Source organism: Anarhichas minor, unplaced genomic scaffold, assembly GCF_050575085.1.
Source record: "Anarhichas minor isolate MPS153535 unplaced genomic scaffold, ASM5057508v1 ptg000087l, whole genome shotgun sequence".
In the NCBI taxonomy this organism is placed as follows: domain Eukaryota; kingdom Metazoa; phylum Chordata; class Actinopteri; order Perciformes; family Anarhichadidae; genus Anarhichas; species Anarhichas minor.
The window spans coordinates 1325273-1337476 of NW_027466533.1; the positions used below are offsets into that span (position 1 = coordinate 1325273).

Consider the following 12204-nt stretch of genomic DNA (forward strand, 5'->3'; position numbering starts at 1 on the left):
ACTGGTTGGGAGCCAGCAGGCCGAGTGGATGGTCAACTGTCGGAGAAACACTGTGTCACTTCGAGGAAAGAGCTGACCACCGAGCCGGCCTTCTGGCCAACTGTGGCCTTGACTCTGGTCTGCCGCCGCTGGGACCAGAGGAACAAAGACACATACGTATGTAGCCTGAAAACATTTGCAAACTAAATAACAATCTTTAACCCTGAACCTCAAATTCTATATCATGAGACGAGAAGAGAACGCGCCCACACGTACACACGTACACACACACACACACACACACACACACACACACACACACACACACACACACACACACACAGAGGTAAATACTGAGGCAGTCTATAAACAGCTCTGTACTGTAAAAAAAAACTAAAGTAAAGCCTCAACAGATAATGCATTTGGGACTATGATACAAAGGATTAAATAACACCAAGCGTATAAATTTGATGCTGACCTTATATATATTAAAAAAACAACTGCCCTCTGCTGAGAGAACATTTAAGTAGACTGAACAGATTGTGATGTTGTATGAATAAAATATAAATACATTATGCATTTGTTTTGCTTTAGTTAGTAAATAAGGTATGTAGCATAAGAATCTACGTAAATATAAGAATATAGGTACATAAAGTATACATGTATACACTCAGTGTCCCCTTTATTGGGAACACCTGTGGAGTTTAATGTGATCCGATCATTTTATGCCATAGTCTGACTTGTGTAATAACTCGCCAAATTGTCAAAAAGCTTCACTAAATTTTATCTGCTGCATTTTGTGATAGAGAGCTTCAACGCAATATGAAATAAATGTCCCCCCGCGTGTAATAAATGATTACATTTTACAGCGGTTATTAGAAAATGCGGGAGTTGCACTTTTCTTTATGAAAATGTAGTAATACAGACATTATGTAATAACCAACCAAAACAGATATCTTCTCCACTGCTTTCTCTCCTCGTCTCTGATCTTTCACGGCTCTTTCCTGGGACGAAGAAGAAGCGGGACACAGGGGAGACATGAATGGGAATTCAAACATAGCTCAAAGGTCTACCGATTGTACCGCGGCTCTCTGTAGTGAGAGAGGGTCACTTTGACCTGCCTGGGGTGAGTGTACGGTGGGGGGGAGAGAGAGACAGGGAGAGCGAGAGAGACAGAGAGACACACAGAGAGAGATGACATCAGGGCAAAAAAAAAAAAGGGGGACTCACGCTTTTATCTGTCCGCCGCTGGTTTTAAACCAGCACACCTCTGTGTGAGACACTGTGTGTGTGTGTGTGTGTGTGTGTGTGTGTGTGTGTGTGTGTGTGTGTGTTATGTACACGTGTGCGAATTAAAACTGAAAAGACGAGAGAAACTAGAGCTTTGATGTGTCCCATTCACACCGACCAAACACTCGAATGAAAACGTGCACAAATGGAGAGTACTATGGGTAAGACTGACTGTGTGTGTGTGTGTGTGTGTGTGTGTGTGTGTGTGTGTGTGTGTGAGACAGAGAGAAACTGTCTATCTTTTGATGTGAGCCCACCTCCTACTTCCTCGATTCCCTCATATCTACTGTTTTCCACTTCACCCGAAGGCCCCCCCCGCCCACCCCTGTCCAACAGATTCACATGGTCCATCGGGGGCCTGAGAATGTGCTCCAGCGCAATGACAGGGGTCACCAAACCTGAGGACGCACTCTGCACTGTGTGCGTGTGTGTGTGTGTGATGGGGAGGCACGGTCTTCAAACAAACACTAACCATTTCCTTCAAAAGGATTAAAAAACGCAGCAATTCCCATGTGTAATTAGCTGAATACATTTGTACATTTTGATGTTAAATTACCAATCACTCGATAGGTATGGATGGACGTAGCATGCATATGCAGGTGGGCAGACATGAAACAAGTTCAAAGAGAGACCAGTGGAAACTAAAGTAGCGTACTGATCATCAAGAGATCTTGTTTAGTTTAGAGGCTTCATATATGAATAATCCGACGTGCATTTAGGTAAACACAGTGGTGGGCCGTCAGGGTCTATGGCCTAAACAGAATCACAAAGTTATAGCTATTTTATAATTTTTCACAAATACACTACATGTATTATAATCGGCCAACCCCACAGCTAAGCAGCCCTGACCCAGCCTTGTTCCTCCAAAAGTTGCAGCTGCATGAGTGGATGTAACAGTCGGAACATGGCTGGACTTGAAGTTAGGACAGATGTCAGCAGGAAGAGAGCCTTGAAGCTATCATCTTTCCAGTCCATGTGCAAGGGGAGCTCGTCAGGTTCCTCCAAGTAACAAATGAGGGGGTGGAATCTTGAAGGACTACAAACGGTATTCCTGGCTGACAGCGTTGGAGAAGCGTTGCACATGTTATGGCTAAGAATGCGTTTTATTTGCAACTGAGCGTCTTGGTGTTTGGAGCTGGACTTGCTAACCTGAGTTGGCTAACCAAGGCAGCAACAAGACACCATAGCAAGGCAGGAGACTTACAAGCTACAGTGCTTTTGAAAACTTTTGCTGAGACCCAATACGTGTTGTAGCGCCGCAGGTTTACTGGATTGATTTGTCATGCTTTGTTGTCATATAAATATATGCGACTGGTTATTGTGAGGTTTTTCTTGTCATTGTGTTAATTACGTTGATTTTGACTATATGCATTGTTCGTTAATGACGAAACATCCTGTCTTGCGCGTATTCATGTATCTGTTTTATTTTACAAAGCAGGAATTATGGTCTGGAGAAATGGGGATTGTGTGGCGATTGCTTTAGCCCTGTTTGAATCAGTAGGGAACAGCTAAACGCTGCGGGGAGAGTTTTCAGCGTGTGTACTGCTGTTGATTTCCTGTTAAGCTAATTTAGCATAGTGTGTCTCCCAGAACACACGTGGCTCACCAGAGTACAATGTTTTTCTTCCGCGGTGGGCGTGTCAGACAGCACTTGGGTGGGTTTCCAAGTTGAGCGCTGTGGCTTCACCGAAAGAACATTATATTTCCCACAATTTAAGCTTCTGCATTTTCCAAACGTATTGTTCGGTTCGTAAGCCTCGTACCGAACAGTTTAATACGAATACGTGTAGTGTTACACCCCTAGAAACAAATAATAGCCCATAGCTGTGGCGTCATAATGAGGTTATTAGGAGGTGGTTCAACTGTAGTAGGACAGCACTGAAGGCCCGGGTATAAAATGCACGGCCCGCCACTAGGTAAACAACAGAAGATGAATATTGTTGATGAATTAATGTTACAGGGGTTTGAGGGCCGATCTACAGCATTTACATCCATGGCAAACTTTGTAAACTGGTCCTATTCTGCATCAAATATAGACGACAACAGTCAAAGCACCAACTCTAGATCGTTACTAACACAACTATTACACTAACTTAAATTATAAGGCCGAAATAAAAGAAAAAATCGTATTCTCAACAAATCCCATAAAAATCAACTAATAGATTTATCAATTCCAATTAAATTCTGGAATTCAGGCAGAAATAGAACTATATAGTGTATAAAATACCCCCCCCCCCCCCCCCCTCCATTGGTTCCTACTGAAGATCTTCAAGAACAGCTCATCAATGCATAGTTGTTTTTAGAGCCACTTTAATAGTCACTGTACAATAAATATATAGTGCAAACATATAACATCATAACACAGACTAACCGGAAGAACCAATGATTATCTTTTTTGTCATTGAATAACATGTTGATTGTTTTTCATTAAATATTTAGTTGATAAAATGTCCTCAGTTCCCAGTGCTCAAGTTGACAACTCTCAACTCGATCAACGGCCCGAAATCTAAAAACATATTTAATTCACAATTATATCAAAGTGAGAAAAGCAGCAATTGAGAGTGAAATTTAGAGTGAAATTTAAAGATCGACAGAGTGATAAAAGCACAAACAATTAAAACTATAAACCTATAAAAACACAAGAACTCTAACAATAACTAGTGGGCTTAAATGCACTTTAAGGCCTTGAAATGGAATGGTGTAAAAGCTTTTCTTTTTTTTCAGGCCCTGCTATGTAACACTGCAGGAGACTAAGAAGGGATACAGTCAAATAAATGAAAAGGGGGGGGGGGGGGGGGGGGGCAGAGGGAGACAGGGAGACAAAAAGAGGGAAAACGCTACGGGTCTGAATGAACTGTTGAAAGGAAAAAGAAAGAAAGGGAGGAAAAGGAGGGAAGTAAACGGACTGAGCGAGCAGAGGTGTGCTCTGTATAGAAACAGCACGTATCCAGCTGTCCCTCCCATCCAGCTCTACCCAGAAACCCTTCAATCAAACAACCGCGATCGAGCCTGACCACTGTAGCATCCCCAGGCCGCTTTCATTCGCTCTCATTCATTCATTCACTCGTCCATTTTTCCTCTCCTCCGGTGCTTTAAGCCTACCAATTATCATCAGCGGGCCCCAGACGGCCTCTGTGCTTGTTCCCGTTTCAGCTGGCCTTTCAAACAGCCCCTGCATTAATAAGCCAGTTGTTACAAATAAAAAATAGGGAGGTGAGGGGTGATTATTCAAAGCCCTCCTAAAAAGAGAGGGAGGAAGCCCACGTTTCACACCCAGGGGAGAGTAAAAGCACCGCCTGCCATTTATGGGGCTGTCCAAGGGCCTGGTATGGAGGCTAACAAGGGTGGTAATAAAGGAGGGAGAGCGGCTGTAATGGCTCCGGACATGAAAAAGCTCTAGATACTGAAAAACTGGGGGGGAAAAGTAGCTGACTGACACAACAATAGGTAGATGCTTTTAAAGAGGCAGCAGCCCTCATATATCAAAGCGCCAAAAAACCCCGCAATGTTTCTTTACATAAATCATGATCCGGTTACTCAAGATAATCTACAGACCCTGTTGTGAGAAATATCTGTATTTCTGATTTTGGGTTGAGCTCTACCTTTAAATAAAGACTTAAATCCAGTCAGGTTATTCTTTATGTTCCCTGACTGTGATGTTTCTCTGGGTTTAACAGCTGGACCTGGTATCAGCAGGACTTTGTGACATCACGGCTACTTTGGAAGCCAGCTGTGGTTCAATATGCCAACTAATGAAAGTGTGTTGTGGAAACGTGGACTTTACAGTGAACAAGAAGACAATATTGTGTCCAGATGTTAAACATTTGAAATGAAAATTATTCAAATTCACATATTCACAGAATTAATAAATTCTGGATGAACGGAGAATGAGAAGAATTTCTATTGGAATTCTTTGGTAGAATATAAAACATACCAGCAGAGTATTTTGATGTCTCTACACACGGGGATGTTTGTCAAGCACTGTCTGATAGTTTTGCTTAGCTTTTATATGTGAAGCAGAGAAATCTAATAAAAGTAAAATGTTGCAAAACAACAACGTGAAAATATTCTCTTACACTGAGTAACAAGATTCTATTTGGCCGGAAATAATTGTTGGCTGCACTTTTTGTTTCTTTTCTTTATGATACGAAATGATAATGTGTATATATTTTGTGTATAGTCGTGCATGCTTCATAGAAGTATCCATTTGAAACACAGCTTTGTATTTTATACATAATACTGTGTTGATACACATTTTTGAATCAACAAATAAGAACCCTCTGCCAGTCAGTAATAAAGATTTGTTCAATTTTCAACCCCCTATCCTAAAAGACTTAAGAAAAATAAAAACATGTCACTGCCCAAACACATATTATACTCCCATTTTTGCCCGTTTCCTCTCCTCTGTTTAGCACTCAAACAAACAACGCCTGTGTGTAAAGGTATCTGTATACCTTTAATATACTGTCTGGGGAGCCAGTTGAGGAAACTTGAGATTGTGGATGCCATGTTGAAATTTCTACTGTTTGTGGGTAAATTTGTGTTGGAAAGAAAGACAACCTCATTAGGCTAAAAGAAAAGAGGAAAATAGAGAAAAATTGTGATATAATCTTCTTATACAACAGTTTGTGAGTCTGTGTGTGTGTGTGTGTGTGTGCGCGCGTGTGTGTGAGAGAGAAGGTCATTTACCTGCACACCTGAAGCTCTGAGCCGTCAGTCCCTTCTCCACAGCCAGACAGGTGAGAATACTGAGGAAACTAGTGGTGACTGACTGCCGCTTGGCTCTCTGGGCCTCCCGCTGCCTCCTCTCCCTGGATGGTTTGGATCTCAACAGCACTCCCTGGAGGGCTGGCGCTCCTTCTCCCAACTCTCCCGCTTCCTCTTTGGCCGGCCTCTGCGCTGCGACCGCACCCCGCAGGGCCTCCACCCATTCCCGGGCCTTGAGCTGATCGTCCGCCCGAAGTCTGAGCACCTCTTTGGGGAAAACTACCTGGAAGCAGTCCCCTCTATCTGTCCACGGCTCCCCGTTTTCCGGCTCTTGATTGTGCCGCACGGCCAAGCAGGAGGCCAGGGAGAACTGGAGGACGGGCTGGGACACAGACCCGCGGCCCTCGGTGGGGAAGGCCCGGAGGGCGGATCTGGTCAGGACGAAGGTGAAGGCCCGCGAGTTGTTCTGATCCATCAGCTGGCGCAGCAGACCAGCTTTGAGGACGTCCTGGCAGCGCTGGGTGAACAGAGGCAGGGTGGTGGGTCTGCTCAGGACGCCAGGGTTAGGCTGGAGGGGGAGCGACGCCTCCGACGACGTGGGGGTGTCGCTGTCACCGTCGGGCCTGGTGTCGAGGCCCGACGGTGAGGGCGACGAGGACGGCGAAATGGCCACGTGGAAACTGACGACCTGTTGCTTTTCCGCTCCAGTCTTCCGCTGATGGTTGTCCTTCCTCGCAGGTCTGGCCGCCTGCACTTTCTCCCACATCAGCCGCCTCCACTCCACGGCCTCCCATTGGTTGGCCGCCCTCAGCTGCAGGCGCATGCTGTTGAAGAACAGAGCCTGGAGCGTTCTCTGGTCGGCGGGCTGGCCACCGCAGGGTGCTGGTGAGATGACGCTCTGGCAGTGCGACAGAGAGTAGGCGGTGCCCAGCTGGCGGTTGGCGCTGCTGTCCAGAGTGTACAGCCGGAGCTCACAGGGCGTCAGCTCAACGTGGCAGGGTGTCCAGCGACCCCGGGGCCCCTCGCGCTGCTCCATCGCACCCTGCTTCACCACACTGCTATTGCTGCTTTTATCAGCTGGACAGAGATACGGAGGCGGAGGGGAAATAGGGAGAAACAACACATAGATGAGTAATGAGAGTGTGTGTGTGTGTGTGTGTGTGTGTGTGTGTTCAGGATAACCACATTAGAGTCAACAAGTGGTTTTATTCTGAATGATCAAAGCAGGTCAGATACTTATGTCCTAAACATGTTTTTAATCATTCTGATACTAACACATTATCACAGAATAAAAGTTTTAAGAGTACTGCACTCAACTTTCGAGTATCAAACCCGCTGTAAGCTTGACATTTGGATCTGAGAGGTTTGTATCCTTCGTTGATGGCAGCTGTAGTTTTGGGATGTTTCAGTAATTACTAATTGCGTTTTTCCACCTACATACTCTTTAGGGCAGCCCTTCTGAACAATATAATGTATCTCCTGAGGTTTTCTTGATCGTTTTCTTGAACCATTAATAGGACAATTGTTTTGTTTTTTTTAACCACATGGATATCGAATGGGTTACATAACACACGATTACAATTTTTTTAATTTAACAGCATAGGAGACACAATACCCCTCGACAGAAGTAGTGTATTTAGGTTTGTTGTGAGGTAGAAACTAAGAGTGTTTGGAACATACGGATCCATGTTTAAGTGTATTATGTTGTAGAGGTGGTGTGATCTTTTTAATGCTTTTTGCCATGACTTTGGGTCTCCGTTGGAATCCATTGTAACTGCTGAGCATCCAAGCTGTCTACAGCTGCTATCCTACATGAAGCAGCAAGTTACCTATTTTCTAAAGTCACCTTTTGACTGGTTGATGCTCAAAAGACATTTTCCGTGGCGTATTCCTTTAATGAAGTGCATCTATAGCATGGACTGTATATAAGAAGAGGACGTAGTCGTTGTGACGTCACCCATTGTTTTGCGGACTGTGGTTTTGAAGCCTCGAGTTTGGCATTTCGGCCGTCGCCATCTTGGTTTTTTGCTACCAATGAATGAAAGTAACTACGGACATTTTGGACATATTAATAGTGACACTGAGACGCCGTGTACAACGACCTGTCAATCTCAAGGTAGCCCCGCCCTAAAGCATACCCTGCATTATGGTCTATTTCACTCTATGGACCATAATTTACTAAATGAACATCATTGAAGAATACTTGAAACTAGAGATTGAGACCATAAACTCATGTTTATTGAGGTAACAAATCAAGTGAGAAGTAGAGTCATTTGCTCATAGACTTCTATGCAATCTGACTTCTTTTGGCAACCAGAGGAGTCGCTCCCTGATGCCCATTAGAGAGAATGCAGGTTTAAGAGACTTCCGCATTGGCTTCACTTTTCAGAACTGGAGGTTGCTGCCTGCTCTTTAGCTTGAAGTCAAGAGCACACATGGGTCACTGTGAAATCCTTACACTCTAATTGATCTACGAAACCTTAGTCTAGATGGGCCAGTTTCCTACACAAAGTAGCTTATCGGAGGCTTGCGGCTCCGACATGAGCGTTGGTATTTTGGTAAGAGATAGCTGTGGGCTGGTGCTCCTCTGAGAACGTTTCTTGTCTCCACAGCAGGAAGAAACAGTGTTGTTATGGAGCCCACAGGGCAAACTGTTCCACTTTCTTAATCTGAAGGCCGGAGGCACACCCTCTCCCTATTTTGGCCTTTCCTCTCCATTCTTTCACTACAGGTTTGTTTTACCCTCATTTATGTCTTCTCACGACTCCTCCTGTGATTGTGATGTGTTTTTTCTTTGATTTAGGAGGCTTCAGACTCGGGTAGAAGCCTGAACTCTGTTTGGACATACAACTGCGCTTGCCTTTATTATGAGGAAAAACTGTTCAGATGCCAGCCAGGAGAAAATATATTGTAATTAACAAAATGTTTCATACTAAATGTATAACAGGGATCGCAACAATGTTCTTTAAGGACCTGTGTGTAGCATTTAGGGGGATCTTTTGGAACAAATGGAATAAAATATTATATTGTGTATATTCACCTGAAAATAAGATTGTTGTGTTTTCGTAACCTTAGAATGAGTGGTTTATATCTACATAAGGAGTGGGTCCTCCAGGTTTCTACAGTCGCCTAGAGCGGACAAAAAAAACAAAACACTGGGTCTAAATATGGCCATTCACTTTTTCTCGTCGACGACCGTAGTTCTCCTACACACTCGGCACACAGGAGAAGTTTCAGTTGATTGCAATCTGCAGCCTCACCAGTAGATGCCGCCAATCCTACACAATAGTCCTTAAAATAAAAAGGGAGTTATATCTCTATTTGTTTGTTGTTTCTTTGCATAACGCTAACCTAGATCAGTGTTCTAGTTTTAAGAATTGACTCTTCAGTATGTTTGTTCTCTCAAAGAAACAGAAAGTGTCCAAAGCAAATACACTACTGTGAAACCAGACGGGCAAGTTAAGGGAGTGGTGAAGGTAAAACTAATAACGATTAGAGCCTGATGGATATTTTTGAGGACAATACATAAACACATTTTGCGATAGATGTGCTGATGTAAAGATGTTTTACATTCATGCCATCAACTTTAAATCAAAAGTATGCAAGAGTCAACATAAGATAGTACACTTTGAACAGTAACTTTGATTTGAAATTACTAAAGAATGCGCAGTATAATAAACTTGAAATAGGAACAAATCTAAATGAATTCTACATAAGAATGCAGCCTATAAAACATGTATATCATATCTGCCTGCTGATTTATTGTCGAGGCTCAAATGAAAATAATTCTTTGTAAAGTAGCACTTTTCTAATAAAAATGAAATTACCGAGAGCATTTCAATCAAGAGCGAAAAGAAAACTGCATGATTTAAAAAGATAGTATTAGGAATGAACACCCAGATGAAACCACATGCTGGACAAAGGTCTCATCATACTTGAGGGTTTCATTTTTGTTTCAATCTCAGCCCGCTGTGTCTCCACTGAGGGATGAGGAAGAGAGAAAAGCACCTGCTACACAGAGCAGGCCAGCAAGAAGTACAAGCTACAGTATGAGACTTGTGACCAACAGATTAATCCTCAGGATTTATGAAGGGACAGCAAAGACTAAAGACTTGTAAACTGTGACTTATTCAATGAGCTGTGTGCAAGCCACCAATTTGGTAATTTGCAGGTCAAAAGACATGTAAACATCGAAAATTGGATACATTTGGATATAAGTGAAAGATTTTAAGTTAAGGATATATACAATCTTTATGTAGACAGTATGTCATCTACTTTTTTCAACATGCAGTTAGGACCTGCTTCGCAATAACATTATTAATTATTCAGGATACTGAAATGCTGTTAAAACAATGGGTATATGTAACCTGGACTTCTAAACAAATTAAAGTCTATATCAGCCCAGTTGTAACCTTGTTTGTAGACGTCTTTTATTGGGTTGACAGGTTTTCTTAAAAATCTCAACAATCACCGTGCGCTAAACCAATCCACCAATCTGATAGAATTGTAAACCCCCAACCAGGAGCCGTCTAATTGGCAGACATTGCACTTTGTTTCTTTAACGTGCTAAATCACTCAAGGGGGAAAAAAGGAAAAGCTAAATCCTTCACAGCTCCGGTGGTGGGTCGAGTGCCTCATCAATCTTATCAAAACCGCAGTAGACACGGTGTCGGTCCGGGTCTCGGACTTCGCATGTTAACAAACCCTTTTCGCTAAAGGGACAAATGAATATGCAAATTCGTTTGCAGCTGGAATCAGATTGGCAGTCGTCACGCTCGGGAGGACCGAGATGAGAATTAGGCATCGTGGCGAGTAAAAACTTTCCGTTCAATTAGCCTTCATCTCCACCTGGTAGGTTTTCACATCACACTCTGGTAATAGTCTACGCCGTCAACCAGAATTACCTTTTTTTTCCTCAGGACTCCAAACAAACTATCAAGCACTGCTGCCTTTAAGTCAATCAAGACCTTTAACAAGCAACCTCACGTGCTGATAAGGTAGCATACGATAATATTACACATATATATTACAATCTAACAGACTCCCACGGTTTCCTGGATACAATATGTACACGACGACTGCAAATAAGTAAAAGCAGAAGAAGGCACCTGCAGCCACACACAGAGGTACACCATCCACTTCTAAACCACAGCATCTGTCCTGTTCAGGTTCATAGCGGGGTGAAGCTATCCCAGCATGCACCGGGTGAGCGGTACGGTCGGGTTCTGGAAGTAAGAACCAACACATCAGTCAACGTCAGCATCTAAAAGCTGCATTCAAGTGTGTGTGTGTGTGTGTTTCATCTGGGACCGAATACAGTTGAACATCCCAATGTTGAGTGAGGCCAAAAATTAGGGGGGAAAAAAGGATGTGTGTCACGAATGAGGAGTTCAGAGACCACAGGATTTGAAAGACAGAGAATGCATGAATGCATTCAAAGTCAGCAGAAAGACTTTCATAAACGTGATGAGAGGCAGATCGATTCTAGGAAGCAAAAACTGAGAAAACTTGAATTTCAAAAGCAAAAAAATTAATAAATGGTACACACTATTATTGTAGAGAGACAGGAGCAAATAACACAGAGACAAGCCGGTGGGGAAAATAACTGAAAAAACTTTCCTTTATTGTTTGCTGTTGTATACTGTTAGGGGGGGGGGGTGTCCGTGGCTCAGTGGCTTAAGAGGGTTGTCTGGTAACTGCAGGATCAACGGTTCGATCCTCGACTGGGACGTGCCACGTGTCGAAGTGTCCCTGAGCAAGACACTGAACCCCGGGCTCCCCGGGTGCCTGTCATTGGCAGCCCACTGCTCCCTATATACAGGGATGGGTCAAATGCAGAAGTCAAATTTCGTGTATATTTATATGACAATAAAAAGGCTTTCTATCTTCTTAGTCTGGGAACATGTCCATTGGCTTCTTGCGAATGATAAAAAAGAAACTTCCGTGTCAAACTTGCACAAATGCATCCATCCTGGGCAGTATAATACCGGTTTTAATTTCCCGTACGATATGAATTTTTCATATACCGTCATACAGCCGAAACAACTTCTGTCGCTCTTCAACAGGCAGCAAAATATATTGTTTGCTGCAGAGGGCGGTACGGTCGGAGCTAGTTATCTTAACTGTATTGAGAGGGAACCCTAGTCATGGTTATAACTTTATAACAACAATTAACAACCCACAACTAATGCTCTTTAACAGGGCAAAACACGACGACACAACAGTTTG

General features: G+C 43.3%; 1 protein-coding gene across 5 annotated transcripts in view; it reads right to left on the reverse strand.

The window, feature by feature from the left end:
- The window catches only part of plekhm3 (pleckstrin homology domain containing, family M, member 3), a 44857-nt gene that overhangs the window by 25638 nt on the left and 7015 nt on the right, over positions 1 to 12204 (reverse strand). For 4 of the 5 annotated variants that reach the window (XM_076081766.1, XM_076081768.1, XM_076081767.1 and 1 more), the window contains exons 3-4: positions 5959 to 7053; positions 924 to 983 (exon numbers count right to left, since the gene is read on the reverse strand). In XM_076081766.1, the coding sequence (XP_075937881.1) occupies positions 924 to 983; positions 5959 to 7053 (1155 nt within the window). The remainder of the gene's footprint in view (positions 1 to 923; positions 984 to 5958; positions 7054 to 12204) is intronic. The other variant, XM_076081769.1, reaches the window with a different exon arrangement.